Raw genomic sequence first — 17,323 nt, 5'->3', positions numbered from 1 at the left:
GGCTCCCCATCCCCCCAGCGTATCCACTACCTGTCTGAGCTCCTCCACGTACACACTCCCTCTCGCACTCTTAGGTCTGCTGATGCCAACCTCCTGCCCCCCTCCACCAGGACCAACCACCACACCTGGGGGGACAGGGCCTTTTCCATTGCTGCACCCACCCTCTGGAACTCACTCCCTAAAGACATCAGAGACTCCTCCTCACTCTCCACCTTCAAGAAAACCCTCAACATACACCTTTTCAACACTGGCTACAAGCTATAAATTCAGTGTACTTCGCCCTCTCTGCGTCATTTCCCTGCCTATGGATTTTTTTTGTGATTGAGATTTTGTTATTCTCTGTAAAGCGTCTTTGAGTATCCTGACAAGCACTATATAAATCTAATGTATTATTATAAGACTTAAAAACGTAGGCAAAAAATGACAAGTAAGTAAAAGCCAAGCTAAAAAGAAATGGCTTAAGGTTTCTTTTAAAAATGTCCACACAGGTGAAAAAAAAGAAAGACTTAAGAAAAATTTTTCTAAAAAATAAATCAACAAAAAATGAAACAATAAATTGAAGAAAAATAAATTAAATTAAAAAAAGAAAAAGAAAAATTTGAACTGATTAATTTACTAATATATATATAATTAATTAATACATTAACAGATATTTTTCACCTTGATTTCACCCACCAAATGTATTAAAAAAATGGCAAAAAAAAAAAAAGTCAGAAAAGACTACAGACCACCCATCACAAAAAAACAGCACAGGGGTGACCAGCAGGGGGCAGCACATGCTTTTTCAACATGAAGTATCTCAGCAGGCATTCAGTATATTTCACTTCACCTTCTCAAGGACTCCTCCCTTCAAATAAATAGCATATATTTGAAACCAATTATACTGTCTTACATTTTGTCTGTGCCTTTTTATGATATGCTTTTTCTGAATTAAAAAAAAAAGAACATTTATCTAAGTTTCCTGTTTCACATGAAACCCTTCAAACCTGTAGCCTGAATCATTGTGCTTTTAAAAATGTGTCATCGTGTAGAGGTCAGGGTGGGTGTGATATTTTTAGCTTTTGTTGGTGCGGAGAGATGGAAAGATGGATGGATGGTTTGAAATTGAGTTTATTTAATTCACGGCGGCAGAGGAAATCAATTGTTGCTATCAGTGGACCAGATTGATCCTCTGTGTGGGGTCAGACCACAGCGATGTCTCTCACACCTCCACAGTAGGGGCCGCCGAGGCCAATCACTGCTCAGAGAATTAATCCTGCAAACTGTGATGGGCTTAGGAACAAGATACAGAGTGACAGGCGCAGTGTGTGTGTGTGTGTGTGTGTGTGTGTTGCAGCATCACTTTAAAGACTAAACAATGCAGAGATGTCAAATTGTAGCTGCATGATGACAGTGTTTTCACAGATTAACTGTCTTTGTCTTTGTCTTTGTTTCCTCAGCTGAGAGTCAACTGATAAATGTGCTCTGTATCAGGAGGTGAGCATGCGTCTGTTTAGTGTGTGACGGAAAGAGGAGGGCTGAAAGGAGAGAGAGAGAGAGAGAGAGAGAATACACTCCTGAAAGCAGAGATATGAGTGTAACAGAGAGAAAGAGAGAGCGAGAGAGATCCAAGGACAGACGGCACTGAGGGGAGGGGAAATAACACACTCTCAGTCACACCTACCCCTCAGCCTCACTCAGCCTCTGTAAGAGAGACAGAACAGATCTTGACATTGTGAGGAAGATGCATGTCTACATCAGAGGAACATCCAGGACAGGACAATAGCACCTAAATCTGCTGAGACAAATACATGCCAAGGACTACAATCAGCAAGCAGCAAGCCCAGAGGGAAGGACATTTCAGAAAGGGCAACACAGGGTGGAAGAGGCAACATTTGCAGGTTTATTTTGTTGCTTAAAAAGGAACTAAAGAGCAATCCCTAATAAGCTGCCTCGGATATCCAGTGTGTCTCTGTCCGCAGAGAGCTCCCAGTGCTGCTGCTGCTGCTGCTGCTGTGAGGTTATAGTCTCCGAAAAAGACTGCTTTACAGTCCAGAGACCATGAGTGAGGCGAAGAAAGGTGAGCTAGCCATCCGGGATAAAGCCATCCTGCACCAGCAGAGGCGTCTCAAGCAGGCCACGCAGTTCACACACAAGGACTCGGCTGACCTCCTGCCCCTGGACGGGCTGAAGAGACTGGGCACATCCAAAGACTTGGTGAGTGGACTTTAAATGAGGCGCTTGAGACAATCAGGTCATGATTGACTTGATTGGAGAGGCTGTTGTGTGTGTTGCCAGGTGCTTGGCAGTCGTTAAGGGCTGACTTTGAGTGGAAGTAGGTGCACCGTTCTGTACGGTGTTTCAGCAGCATGTCATATTTAAAGAGGTTAATTTCACTGAATTAGCATTGCACTCATGTGACGTTGTCGGACTTGTGTTAGACAGCAAAAACAAAATATTTAAGGTGATGCAGCAGAGCCAGAGATATTTTGTTTCCTCCTTGAATTCTGATCCCCTGTCAAAACCTGGCACATACATTACCCACAATGCAATTTTACACCTAACAGATCATTCTGAGATTTACAGAGCAGTGCTAGTCTTTGAAGCCAATTTTACATAGTGGCCAAATATGGAATTACAACGTCTGGGTCCATCACGTGATGCCACGAGGCCCGAAATGATTGTTTCCATAGACTTACAATGGGAAAGACACGTCTGTAAATCAGTGGATTGGTATCTTTGAGCTTCATAGCCCCTGTGAAATGACTCGTTCCACTATCAGGATCAATCCATGCGGTCTGATAACATTTCGAAAGTCTAGAAGAGCTGAAAATTAAAAATTAAATAAATTCTATGCTTAGTAAAGTTAGTGGAGGGCTCGTCTGACTCACTGGATGTAGACTGTGGCTATAATCCTGACACTGGGCGGCTGATTTCGGCGTTCTCCCTTAATTTTGCTTTTTGCATGTTGCCGTTTCCAAATCCCCTTTGCTATGGGAAATAACAACATTCTCAGAGCTAGCAACTTACATGCTGAAAATGGCACATTTTGACAGAGATTTGGATCGAGCAATAAGGCACGCCTGCCATACTGTTTTGCTGAAGTGCTGTCAAGATCTACAATGAATAAAACAACTTGTGAACACAACTCAGAAAAGCTCAGACTCTGTTTCGCAGGACTCTGACATTCATCTGTTTTGTTCTGCCCGAGCAGAACAGTGAGTTCCTCCAGAGCTAGAGTTTAGTCATCACCAATTACCAAATTATGTTTGTCTTTTTTTGTGGCATTTTCTTTTGTGAAGCCATTTAATGACAGTGTTTGCCTCCCTACGTGCAAATGTTCTACCAAAGCAAGTTCACCCCTGGCACTATTTTGCAAGAGCACCATCACTGCATCCTGAGCTTAACGCCGCTCAAGACGGCTGTGATTGGTTTAAAGCAATACAAACAAGTCAGGACATTTTCCCCCTGTAGCAGGAAGAAAATCTGCAATTCTAGACCTTTCTTTAGCACTGACGCAGCGCTGCAGAGATAAGTCTAGCTATGTGAGACTAGCAAAGAGCTAAGTTAGTTAACGGTGGAAGTTAGCCACTTGCTCTATGGGCCCCAAGATGCGGAAGATCTGAGTCATTTCATACTACAGAAATCAGGCTTTTCTGGCTTCATATGCCATGCAACTTTTGAGCAACTCTAAGCAATTTTGAGCAACTTTCATACAAATGAATGAGACCCTGCCTCCAACGCTGTATCCCTTTTTCTTTATACATCTGTGGTTATGCTAGTAGTGGCTGAAGTAGCCCTTTTTTTTTGGCATTTACTGCTTATTGCTTGAAAAATGGAGAATGTTGACACTTAATGTTGACGAAGCCTGCCTGATGTCACTGCAACCTGCTTAAAGGTGGTTGGGCGCGCTTTGACCCGACTCTGAGATGGTCCATCTTGGGTGCAACTTGGGTGTAGGTCATGGCGCTGCTCGTGCGGCGACTGGCAGCAAGACAAGTCACGTCTGCGTTTTGTGTCTGTGTGTAGTGTTGTGTAGCACTCATGTACCTTTTTAAAGTGAGCAATCTACAACAGTGAGTAATCAACAACTTGGCCAGTTGGTTGCGAGTTTTTGTGTTGTCTGGAAAGCAATGGAGCTTGCAGTGGTGTTTCTGCTGTGGATGGCGTTTTTCCTCACCCAAGGTCTCCAGACCCCTCGGATCCAGTACAGCAGGGAGTTTCTTCTTCAGTGGAGAAATCCTCCACCAGCCAATCCTCCCCTGGATCTTATTTTGCAATGCGGGGATTCTTGTGGAGAGATAACAAAGTCTTATGGAAATTTCAGCGGCGCTTTCTCTTGCAAAACGAGGAAGCGAGGCAGAAGGGGCGGTGCTCGACGAAGGCTGCGCAAGCTACCCCTCACNAGCAATGGAGCTTGCAGTGGTGTTTCTGCTGTGGATGGCGTTTTTCCTCGCCCAAGGTCTCCAGACCCCTCGGATCCAGTACAGCAGGGAGTTTCTTCTTCAGTGGAGAAATCCTCCACCGGCCAATCCTCCCCTGGATCTTATTTTGCAATGCGGGGATTCTTGTGGAGAGCTGGATCTTATTTTGCAATGCGGGGATTCTTGTGGAGAGATAACAAAGTCTTATGGAAACTTCAGCGGCGCTTTCTCTTGCAAAACGAGGAAGCGAGGCAGAAGGGGCGGTGCTCGACGAAGGCTGCGCAAGCTACCCCTCACCCGTATCCCGCTGCTGTCTATGATCTAATGCACAATCACTAAGGAATAAAGTTGATGAGCTGCAAGCCCTTGTAAGATTCCAACATGATTTCAGGGATGCATGTCTTTTGGCCATTACGGAATCATGGCTTACGGATCGAGACTCGGATGCAGATCTTTCCCTGGATGGATTTGATGCGCCGGTCCGCTTTGACCGTGTTCTGGTCAGAGAAAGGCTCTGTACTAAAGATGTTGAATTTTTCGTCAGCTTTTAATACCATCCAACCTCATATTTTAATTGACAAACTTGTTAATAATTTTAACTTATAGATTTTAATGTTGTGGGATGGATACTCGGTTTTTTAACAAACAGAACTCCGAGAGTAAAAGTGAACGGGCATGTGTCTGATGTTTTAACTTCATCTACCAGTTCACCCCAAGGCTGCGTCCACTACTACTGTACATACTGTACACCAATGACTGTCGGAGTCAGTATGACGATAGATTCATCCTAAAATTTGCTGATGATTCGGTTATCGTCAGCCTCCTCCACAACAGTAAAAGTAATCATGGTCCTGTGGTCGATGAATTTGTACAGTGGTGTGATGACTCCTTTCTGCAACTAAATATCTCCATTACAAAGGACATGTCTATTGACTTCAGGCAGCAGCCTTCATCCTCCCCGACTATTATTAAGGGTCAGGTGGTCGAGTCGGTGGAGAGGTACAAGTACCTGGGGACTTTCATTGATATGAACATGAATTTTAATGACAACACTGACATGTTGTGCAAGAAGGGTCAGCAATATTTGTATTGTCTTAGGAAACTGTCTTTTTTTCAAGTGGATAGGACCCTCATGACCCTTTTCTACAAATCATGTATTGAGTCTGTGCTCACATTTTCATTATTGTGCTGGAATGGGAACCTCAGTGTCAAGGCAAAGAATTCACTTAACAGGATAGTTAATTTGAGCAGCAAGATTCTGGGAGTGCAACAGAGTCTGTTGTCTGATCTGTTCACTAGACAGGTGGGGAGGAAAGCTAGAAGCATCCTGCCTGATGCCACCCACCCCCTGTTCAATGAATTTCAGTCTTTACCCTCTGGCTGCAGGTTCAGGTTCCCTCCTGTTAAGACAAACAGGTACAAGCACTTGTTTATCCCTTCAGCCATCTCCATCCTTAATTCAGGCCAGAGGGGAGGTAACTAGCCCCTACCTGGCTGTGGAGGAGTTACATGTCGCACTTTATATTCAGTGTATTTATACTCTCATGTTTCTATGTATTGTTCTTGCTTTTTTTTTGATATATCAATTGAGGTGAGCCATGCTGTGAACTTGGCCACTGCTGTTGATTTATTTAGTGCCCACTGTGTTTTGGGAATGTGCTATTTATGTGTATGTATGTACTGTACCCATCTGTTTTAGTCTTTGCTGCAAAATCAATTGCCCCTTGGGGACATAAATAAAGTTGAAGTTGAACTTGGCACAACTGGATGTGTTTAAACCAGTAATGGATAGAGCTGGGTACCGAAACTCGGTACTTTTTGTACTTGGTACCGATTCACGTCGGTACTACCGAGTACCGATTCACTTAAAATGAATCGGTGCCAAATTTCGGTACCTGAGGTGGAGCGAGAGCGCATGACTCGCTCAGACTCAGCAACAATGGCGACAAAAAAAATGTGTAGACAAAAGTTAACGTGCAGCACTGTTCCTAAATGTTCTCAATAAAATGTTGAAACTGAGAAGTTTAAGCTTTAAAAAGTACCAAAATAAGGTACTGTTTGGTACCGGTACCGAATTCCAGATACCGGTACCGGTACCGTATCGGTTCAATTATGAACGGTACCCAACCCTAGTAATGTACACACAAATCACGACAGCATGGTTTGACTCAGCGCAGCCAAAATTGCCAGTGGAAAAGCTCTTCAGTCGTACTGCCCAACACCTGTAAACAGAGTTATGATATGTAGATTGGTAGATTGCTGTTTGAAAAAGAGAGCTGAACTGACCATTATTTTAATTAGAGATTAATCTGCTGATTATCTGCTTGATAAAAGGATTAATTATTTATTATTAATTTAGTCCAGAGTTCTCAGTTGGTTCTCAAGGACCAATTATAAGTTAGAGAATATACTGTGGAACCCCTCATGTGTGTCCCTTGGAATGAATTACACGTCTCTCATCTTAGTTATGTGAGTAAAAAACAACAACTGAAATGTATTAGAAAAGATATATATTAAAAATATTTGCACTATGTCAACACAGAAAACCCATAAAATAACGCAGCAGACATCAGTTCAGTTAACTGCAACTAACACTGTACCTAAACAAAATATCAAAAGCAAACCAAGAGAAAAGAGTTTATCTGAAGTGCATCTAGAACTATTTTAGATTAAAAAATGTTAATAATGTTTAATTATAAAGCCTTTAGTTTAAAAAAACTAAATTAAATTTATATATTCATCATTTAAATTAATGAATCTAAAAAACTTCTAATGGACTCCCTGACAGTTTCATGGATGTCCCAAACCCCACTTTGAGAATCATTGATTTAGTGCTAGTTTAATGTCTTAAGTGATGTCTTCAGATGTCTTCTTCTATCTTCACATTAGCCCCTTTTACACTGCCCCTTCAAGGCATGAATTTCACGGCATTATGCCACCTTGTTGTTCTGTATGTAAGACATGATCGTGAAATGAGGGGACAGAGTTGTCTCACGTCTGAGCCGAAAACAGAGGTAGTAACAGCGCCGAAACGATGTCTGTATAAACGGGACCATGGGCAGCAGGGATGTGAAACGTTCTGAAGATGTGTTATGCGTGCCACCCAGCATGGTGGATTTAAAAAGTAGCTGTTATCAGTTAGCAGCTAACTCCAAGAAGAAGAACAGCGGCCTAAGATGTGAAATCTGGGGAAACACCAAGGTCCAGAAGCTCCTTACCCTCAGATCAGAGGACGAGATTGGCTGCCATATAACAGGGATGCTTAATGATTGTCATTGCCGTGTTTTGCCATCATTATTGTTTAGAAAGCGCTGCAGATGCAGATCCTCTTCTGGTTCTGCGATGCCTGCATCCTGTCTAAAATCACACACTGGTGCGAACGCTGTTGTTTGGTACTGTGTAAAAATGCAAAAGCAGCATGAAGAAGGGACTTCTTTGAGGTGCTATGGCATGATTTCTGTGTAAAAACAGCTACTAAAGAAACAGACACCATTAAACAAATAATTTTCTGTTGATCCACTAACTGATTAACGAACTACTCATGTCAGCACCGCAGAGGACGGCTGCATATTGGCTGTCAATTATCAATTTTAATGTCAACCTTATCCATAATTTGCGATTTGACTCCGAATAAATGACCACCATTTCCTGCACTAATGCACTACATTGTGTTCTCTACTGTATGTCATTAAGTGCAGCCTTGAAAAGAAAATTCATCATCGACAGGGTCATGAAAGATTCAGAGTCTTTCACTTTGCATAGAGGGGAGGAGGGAGACGTCAAGTCAAAGCTTGTTACAGTACACTGTGCAGGGCTCGACGTCATTACACATTCAGACACACACACACATATTTCAGGGTTGACATATAAGGATGAAAGACACCTCCAACCTCTTCACTTCCTTTTCCTCTAGAAGCCTTATAAACCGAAGCTGTTATACACTGTGGAGGAACTCCCTGTAATAATCTTAACAATTTATTACTCCACCTCTCCTCTGACACAGTTCTGGTTTGATGGCAGCTTCCCAGATTCCCCAGAGCTCTCCAAGAACCTCGGCACAATCACTCTGGCACAGTGAAGCAGCATGAGCAGCGCTCTGTGCTCTGTGGATAACACACTGTGATGCATTTATGCCTGCCAGGTTTTAATACAAACATTTGCGGCTAGAAAAACATTCTGCTCCCCTTTCTTCTTCTTCTTCTTTGATTGAGTCCCATTTTTTGTGAGCTAATGATACATATGTACCCTGTCCCAGAGGTAACATATTATTTAAAACTGCAAGTGTGGCATTAATAGGTAGATGTCGTTTAAGGAGGGCTATTACACACTTCTCTGTCGGACTTTTTAGGCATGCTAGTAGCATTGCTTAATGGATGGCAATGTTGTTGCACCACATTGATCCAGACTGAAATATATATATTTTTTAAGATTATTTTCTCTGCATTTATGTCGCCTTGTTTTGAAAGGACAGCTATAGAGAGACAGGAAAGGTGGGTAAGAGAATAGAGGATGACGTGCAGCAATGGGCCACGGATCGGAATCAAACCCAGACTGTTGCAAAGGACTCTGTCTTACTTCTACCCCTCTTATTTAGAGAACTACCTGATGGACTGCCATTACAATTGGCACACACATTCATGGTCCCCAATCTTCATGACTTTTGTCGAGTGCAGTCTCCTGGTTGAACAGGATTTTTTCCACTGGATTTTGGAATACTGCCGAAAATAAGCTCTATGGCAAACCAAAGTCTATGACACAGTAAGATAACGTCAATTTTTATGATTTCTGAAGCGTAAAGCAATCGTCACAGGTAAAAAGCTACTGTTAGGCTGTTAATGGATTTCACTACGGTCGAATTACTATAATGTTGCCACCACAACGAGGCTGTGAAGCTAACATGTTCTCACTCCGACCTTGTCACATATCAACATTTGGTCATGGACTTTCCATGTCAACACATACGACGCAAAAGGTACCCTGGGTGTGTTGATTGTTGACGTTCTGGGACGCAGTGTCAAGTTCTGCCTGTTACATGCATTGTCTTCCTTCAAAATACACTTCTGTTTTTACAGGAAATTTAACGTTTACATGCAGTCTCTTTAAATAAACGCACTATGCCAGTGCAGCATCCTGAAATGGTGTTGGTCGGACACAACAAGCAATTTGAAGATGTCACCTACTCACCTAGGACTTCTTTAAGACATTTCATAGACAAAAATAATCAGTCAATAATCAAAAATAGTTGGCAAATGATATGATTGGGAGAATAACTGTAAAACCTTTTTATGTTAGCATTGTCATTGTGGGCATTTTAGCATGCTAATGTTAGCATTTAGCTTAACCTTCTGGTCCCCCTTATAAAAAAATCACACCTGTCCCCTTCGGGATGTTTTTCGTCCTTGTTGAAAAACAACCATAAAAATATTAAATATTAATATTTTTTCTACTTTTTTTTGCTTAAATCTTTTAACCAACTCCTGCTCAGATTATACATACCAAATATTCATTCATTTTGAGGATTTTTAACCCTTTATATTCCATTTTCTTTACATGAAGTCACTGTTACTTTTATGAAAAAAACATGAATTATGAATTACTTTCTATATAATAAATGTTGGATGGAATTTGTTTTTCTAATTATCACAGTCTGGGATATGTGAATGATTACTAACAAAACCAATTTTGATGCATTATTATTTTTTTGTGCAGTTTCAATTTTTTAATAAACACTGACACCTTTCCCCTTTAGGACGTTTTTTGTCCTTGTTGAAAAACAACCATAAAAATATTAAATATTAATATTTTTTCTACTTTTTATTTTGCTTAAATCTTTTAACCAACTCCTACTCGGATTATACATACCAAATATTCATTGTGCAACTCCTACTCGGATTATACATACCAAATATTCATTGTGTGTGTGTGTGTGTGTGTGTGTGTATGTATGAGAGCGAGAGAGAGAGCGAGATGGAGAAAACAGTAATGTAACCTTGCAGCAACCTGCAGCTCATAATTTGCAATTTTTAGCTACACAATTACACATATGTAAATGCACACACACACACACACACACAGACACACAATATTTTTGTAGTATCTATACAGCCACAGCCCCCATACATCCATATCAACACTAACCTAGCATTTATTTTAATTTTTTTTGCAGCAATGGCTCCCAAACCCCAATAATGAAAAAATAGGAGAAAAATACAGGCAATTTTACTGCTTATTATTTAGTGTGTTTGCTCTGCTGGGGAAGCAGGAGAAAAGGTATGATTCAGCTGGATTTTAGTAAAAACTTCCATTTTGATCCCCTAACTCTGGAATGCATGACTAATATCATCAAATTCATGTTTCTAAGTTGCCATGAGAATGTGATGAACAAATATGGAATTTATGGTTTTACATTTAGCTATATTTTCACATAAGGATTTGACATTGTGCATTTTGAGTCCATGTACACACACACACACACACACACACACAAACTAATATTGCAATATTTTTATACAAACCACACTGTCACATCCTTATGAGCACAGCAAGACCATTTTTGATCTACTCTGCCTTTGCCCTCCCTGTTAGGGGCCTATAGTGCTTCAAGTGGCCAAACCAGGAATTGTATTGAAAATACAGCAGGGCCCCAAAAATGGAAATTGGCCCCATCTGTTTTTTTTTTTTGTTTTTTTTTTTACCATTCTTGGGTCTTTCTAACCAACCTGACTGCCAGAGACAGAAAAAAAATCACGATTTTTATGTAAATTGAAAAATGTCGTTTTAATGGGTTTCGATGGGGGCGGTTTTCGTCCGAGAGGGCGAGGTGTCATAAAAGGTTGCCGTGTGTATTTTAGGCCTGATTTAGGAGCAGCTTTAAAATTTCAAAATATCACCAAAAATAAGGTTTCTGACCAAATTTCATGCTATATGCATGAACACAGCCAAAGTTATCAAAAAATGACTGAAAAGGACGTTTTCCGTCCGAGCGGGACCAGAAGGTTAAAGCTGTGCAAGTACAAACCAGCTCCCAGGAACGCTGCTTAGCTTTGCAGCTAATTTCTCCCAGTGGTCAGTCGCGGTATTGCAGCAAAAAAAAAAAAAAAAAATCACCTTGAACTGACAAACAAGGTTTATTGTGATTCTTTCTATTATGAATGATTGATCTGTGAAAGTTGTATATTTGTGAAACTTTCCTCGAGTCGAGAAAATGATTTTTAAAAAACTATGATGTCATCGCAATGTTAAGCCTATGAGCCAAGCAAGAACTCACGTGCTTAGCCAGTGGGGGAGACAGAAGTGTGCATTTTCTATGGGCTGCATATCATGGAAGTAAACCCGGAAGCTAGAAAACTTTTTCGGTGTATGCAACAGGCGAGCAATTCCATAGGAATGAACAGGCACCATTTTGCCATCCAGTATCTCGTTATTATTAATGGTCTATTATCTATGGTCTAGGCTCACAGAGACACATGCACGGCTTCTTAATCCTGTGATTATAGCCAGAGTTTCTCAGGCAGCAGAGATGAGTCCAAACTGCACATCTTAACACTATTAAAGATAAAATAAGTCACGACAAGAATATTCCCCAAAACTCTATTAGATTCAAGGAGCGTATTGTTCGACTCATTCATCAGCAGCGTGTGACTCAACCTGCAGGGGTCTGAAAACCCTCTTATCATAATACCAATTATCTTCTCCTTGAAGACAGAACGAAGCTCGTCTCAGCAGTTATCTAAAACACAATCTGTGGCACCGACGTGGCCGTGGGGAACACAACACGACTCGCATGGCATCTGTAACAAGCGATTTTCCATGTCAGAATAGCGTCGAGAACTTGAGGGAGGAGTGGAAATTGCCAGCAGTCCTCGGCCATGCCTGTATCTCCTCTGTGCACACAGCCAGCTACATCATTCGGGCTCTGAATAGACACGGACCAAATGAAAGGAAGGCATGATGTGTTTCTGAGGTGGCCGAACCCTCACAGACAAAAGATGAGATCATCTGGAGAAGGCTGCCAGATCCATTTGTTGTCTGTAGGACGTCTGGCTATAAATCAATCTCTGTTTTTTTTCCATTACCCAGTTATATTCTCATATCTTTTTTTATCTTATTACAGTCTTGCTTGAAAACAACTGTTTTCTTTTTGGCTTGAGGCCTCCGAAGGTCATACCGTAAATGTCAGACACTGATCTTTAACAATAAGCGATCAGTTCCACCCAAAAATGACATGATTCATTACTATAGAAGGGTGGTATTTGTCTATTAAGATGAAGAAGACATTATCTGAGATTTGCAAAAGAAGGCGTAATGTAGTTATTTTGGAAACCTAGACTTTATTTCAATTCCATAACTCCCATAAATCCTCACATTGCTATATTTATATATTTTCACCTCTTTTCCTTTACGTCAGACGGCCCGTTTCAAGGCCATTAACAGCTTCAGCTTCCCATCTATGCTTTTGTCAAAGCCACCAGACTCCACTGAGAAAACAGTAATTTTAGTTTGGTGAATACAGGAGCTGCTGGTCTATTGCTGCAGTGATCAGTTAGTTAGTTTTTGGTTATTGTGTGACTTAAATGAATCTGAGCTAATCCTTTAAAACACAGAAGTCACACAATAACACACAACAAAAAAATGATTTGAGCCAGTGGTAGACCAGCAGCTCCTGTGTTCAGCAATGTTAAATCACTGTTTTTCTCAATGGAGTCTGGCCTTGAAGAGAGTGATATAACAGCTTCATTTTCCAGCTGGAAATTATTAAGGTTAAGTTGTGAAAAATAGTCTAAATATAGCATACACTTGAACTGATATTGATTTTTTTAAGTGGGACTTTTTTAAGGTGGCTAAAATATATGTTTTATTGCTGCTCCCTGCACAGCAGTGGACTGCTTAGCTTCCACATATTGTTTTTTGTCCTTGTCATTCATATCTTAGATTTTTCACCGCTGTTCCCTTTCTGTTTATTTGGCATTCAAAGTTTTTTCTTGTTACTAAATATGTGAATTATTATTAGTAAACATTTACGTCATTTTTATTTGCAATTTCTGTCAACGTGGTTTTGGGTCTAGTAGGGCTTAGTCTCGCTCACCAGACCTTTCTCAAGAAAAGAAAGGTCTGGCTGGGTCGACTCNACCGGAGGTGGTAGGGCGGGACTTCAGCGGGTGGCTCGTTCCGCCCAATGAGAGGCTGATCTATGCAGCGAAATTCCACCCACACAGACTAAGTAGGGCTATACCTATACCATGGACTTTTAGAGCTGGTCAGTCATTGTTTTTTATCTGCTTAGCTTCTATGTTGGACTCCAGCCTGCTTCTCCAAACTGACTGACATCTACTGTTTGTAATATACTGTCTATGGATAAATACCCCATACAACCTCACTTAAAAACATCAGAAATATCCCTTTAAGCCTATTCTGGTCAAAAAATATGGACTGTCAAATACGTCATGTGCACTTGTGACAATCATCCCCGTCATAGGGTTGGTAGTCACATACTTTAAATTGAGGCAATTTTAAAAATGAATTTAAAAAGATATATTCAACTGAAATGCATCTCCTGCATCATATCATTTATATAAATGCATTTTTGTGACAACCAACCCTACAGAGGATGTGACAAGCATCTCCCACTGGAATTTTTACGCGACGAAGCTAACAACCCAATGTTGCAGCCTAGCTAAAAATCATACTTTTTAATAGTATAATAGTTTCATTATAAACCCACTGTGTAAAAGCCTCGAAGAGAAACACAGAGGAGCTGTATATTCACAATTGTCTTACTCCTGAAATGACCCTGTAGGTGACCTCTGACCCCAATTCTGGAGCAACATTTTTTAACGGTGCCTTCTAGGAAGCAAGATCTAATGAATGTGACAACGACCCTGTTCTCCAGACTCTGGGAAATTGCTATAGGCATTTTTCTCTATTTTCTGTCATTTTAAAGGCCAAACAAGCGTAATCAATTAAATTATAGCAAGATTAAGTTAGTAAGCTGTTTCCCCATCTATATCGCCATGTTTCCAGTCTGTGCTAAGCTAAGCTAACTGCCTCCTGGCTCCAGAGATATGGGAGTGGTAGCAATTGACTCACCGAACTCTCTGTAAGAAAGCGGATAAGCATGTTTCCCAAAATGTCAAGCCATTCTTTTAGATATTCACATGAATTGTCTGCGACCTCTGAATTTGTAAAAATGGGTGAATCGTTTTAGATTGTCTCGGTTTTCCACACACAGACCTTTGGACTGTAACGTCATCTTTCTTCCTCTTTATTTCTATCTGGTCTGTCCTGTCCAGTGTGTAATTCAGCAGCAGAGCCAGCGTTACATAAGAGCGAGTTTGTTTTGCTGCTCTTTAGCCCGAGGTCCTCTCACTCTCAGCAGCAGCATCACTCCAGCCATGTTGTGCTGCAGAGTAAGAGGAGCAGTGAGCATGAAAAGGGCAAAATCCACGGCTGCAACGCAGAGCGATGGAGGGGAAGGAAAGAGACGATTAGATTGAAGATGGGGTCATGGAGGACACACGGTTTACTGAGGCTGTTTTATGTAACACAGTGTAGGGCTTTGAGTAGATAAAATAAAGAGAAGGGTGAACAAGAGGGAATAGTATGTACTGTATGTGTGTGTGTGTGTGTGGTGTGTGTGTGTGTGTGTGTGTGTGTGTGTGTGTGTGTGTGTGTGTGTGTGTGTGTGCATGGGGGGTTGGGTATGGAAACATCTGAGCCCAGTTACACTAACACCTGAGCTCAGCATCACCAAGTTATTGTGTAACCACTGTGTAATCTCACAGTTTCCTACTGTACACACTCAAAATTTGCTCCACACAGCTGAGCCCAAAACCAGGGAGATAAATGCAGGAGAGGAAAGATGACTTTCAAGCAGCAAGGTTGTGGCAATTGACCCCAAATGGATGCTTTAAAGGGCAACACTATCATTTCTGTGTTTCTGTGTTGAAGCTTCCTTCATATATTCAGTTATTTTTTTATATTATTATTTCTATTTGCATTCCAAACATTTTAAGTCTTAATTGTTTTCCTACAATTTTAGTCTTTGTCAGGTTAGATAAGCCTTTTGCAAAATATTTAGGTCATCAAACCCTTGAATGAAACTCATCCAATTAAACATGTTGGCACTGTAAGTTTCTGCAAAGCATGAATACGCTACATTCACATGTTTTATACATAATCAACCATTCTAAAGTGATGTAGTATATGAACTGATCTGTCAACGAGAGGCGGAGGGGATGGTGGATGGGTTGTCACCTAGGTGTGACACCTGCCAGGCTGCAGCCCACTGTTCAAGACCAACAAACAACTTTACCAGTTCTGATTTAGTGCGTCATTTCTGTGTTTCCAGCAGTTTTTCATTAGCAACCTGTTGTTGTTTTTTTTCCAGCAGGGAAAGTGCCATGAAAAGCAGTCCTTTTTTCACAGAAACATTGCTGTGTTTCCTGCTGGGATAGTAGCATGAATAGCATTTGTTTATTACGGAGACATCACTGTGTGTCCAATGGGAATAGTGGCACAAAAAGGGATTGTTTTTTACAAGACATTGCTGTGTTTTCTGCTTGGATAGTAGCATGAAAAGGATTGTTTTTTACTGAGACTTCACTGTGTTTCCAGTGGGAACAGTGGCTAGAAAAGCAATTGTTTTTTACTGACATTGCTGTGTTTCCAGTGGGAATAGTGGCACAAATAGGGGTTGTTTTTTAAAGGAACTTCGCTGTGTTTCCTGCTGGGATAGTAGCATGAATAGCATTTGTTTTTTACCGAGACATCACTGTGTTTCCAGTGGGAATAGTTGCATGAAAAGGGATTGTTTTTTACAAGACTTTGCTGTGTTTCCTGCTGGGATAGTATCATGAGTGGCATTTGTTTTTACCGAGACATCACTGTGTTTCCAGTGGGAATAGTGGCGCAAAAAGGGATTGTTTTTTACAAGACATTGCTGTGTTTTCTGCTTGGATAGTAGCATGAAAAGTGATTGTTTTTTACTGAGACTTCACTGTGTTTCCAGTGGGAACAGTGGCTAGAAAAGCGATTGTTTTTTACTGACATTGCTGTGTTTCCAGTGGGAATAGTGGCACAAATAGGGGTTGTTTTTTACAGGAACTTTGCTGTGTTTCCTGCTGGGATAGCAGCACTAATAGCATTCATTTTTTACCGAGACATCACTGTGTTTCCAACGGGAATAGTTACACAAAAAGGGATTGTTTTTTACAAGACATTGCTGTGTTTCCTGCTGGGATAGTATCATGAGTGGCATTTGTATTTTACTGAGACATCACAGTGTTACCAGCGGGAATAGTGGCATGAAAAGCGGGTGTTTTTTACCGAAACATCACTGTGTTTCCAGTGGGAATAGTGGCACAAATAGGGGTTGTTTTTTACAGGAACTTTGCTGTGTTTCCTGCTGGGATAGTAGCATGAATAGCATTTGTTTTTTACCGAGACATCACTGTGTTTCCAGTGGGAATAGTTGCATGAAAAGGGATTGTTTTTTACAAGACTTTGCTGTGTTTCCTGCTGGGATAGTATCATGAGTGGCATTTGTTTTTACTGAGACATCGCTGTGTTTCCAGCGGGAATAGTGGCATGAAAAGTGGGTGTTTTTTACAAGACTTTGCTGTGTTTCCTGCTGGGATAGTATCATGAGTGGCATTTGTTTTTACCGAGACATCACTGTGTTTCCAGTGGGAATAGTTGCATGAAAAGTGGGTGTTTTTTTACCGAGACATCACTGTGTTTCCAGTGGGAATAGTGGCATGAAAAGCGGGTGTTTTTTTACCGAGACATCACTGTGTTTCCAGCGGGAATAGTGGCATGAAAAGCGGGTGTTTTTTACCGAGACATCACTGTGTTTCCAGCGGGAATAGTGGCATGAAAAGCGGGTGTTTTTTACCGAGACATCCCTTGTTTTCCGCGCGGGA

The 17,323-nt window shown here is 41.1% G+C and overlaps 1 protein-coding gene across 1 annotated transcript in view; it reads left to right on the top strand.

Moving 5' to 3' along the window:
• Window positions 1-1,570: 1,570 nt before the first annotated feature.
• The window catches only part of nrip2 (nuclear receptor interacting protein 2), an 82,220-nt gene continuing 66,467 nt past the window's right edge, over window positions 1,571-17,323 (top strand). The window contains exon 1 of the mRNA XM_050036848.1: window positions 1,571-2,196. Coding sequence (XP_049892805.1) covers window positions 2,041-2,196 — 156 coding nt within the window. The 5' untranslated portion in view covers window positions 1,571-2,040. The remainder of the gene's footprint in view (window positions 2,197-17,323) is intronic.

This window comes from Epinephelus moara, chromosome 23 (genome assembly GCF_006386435.1).
Source record: "Epinephelus moara isolate mb chromosome 23, YSFRI_EMoa_1.0, whole genome shotgun sequence".
Lineage (NCBI taxonomy): Eukaryota > Metazoa > Chordata > Actinopteri > Perciformes > Serranidae > Epinephelus > Epinephelus moara.
This window is presented reverse-complemented; position numbering and strand designations above follow the sequence as displayed.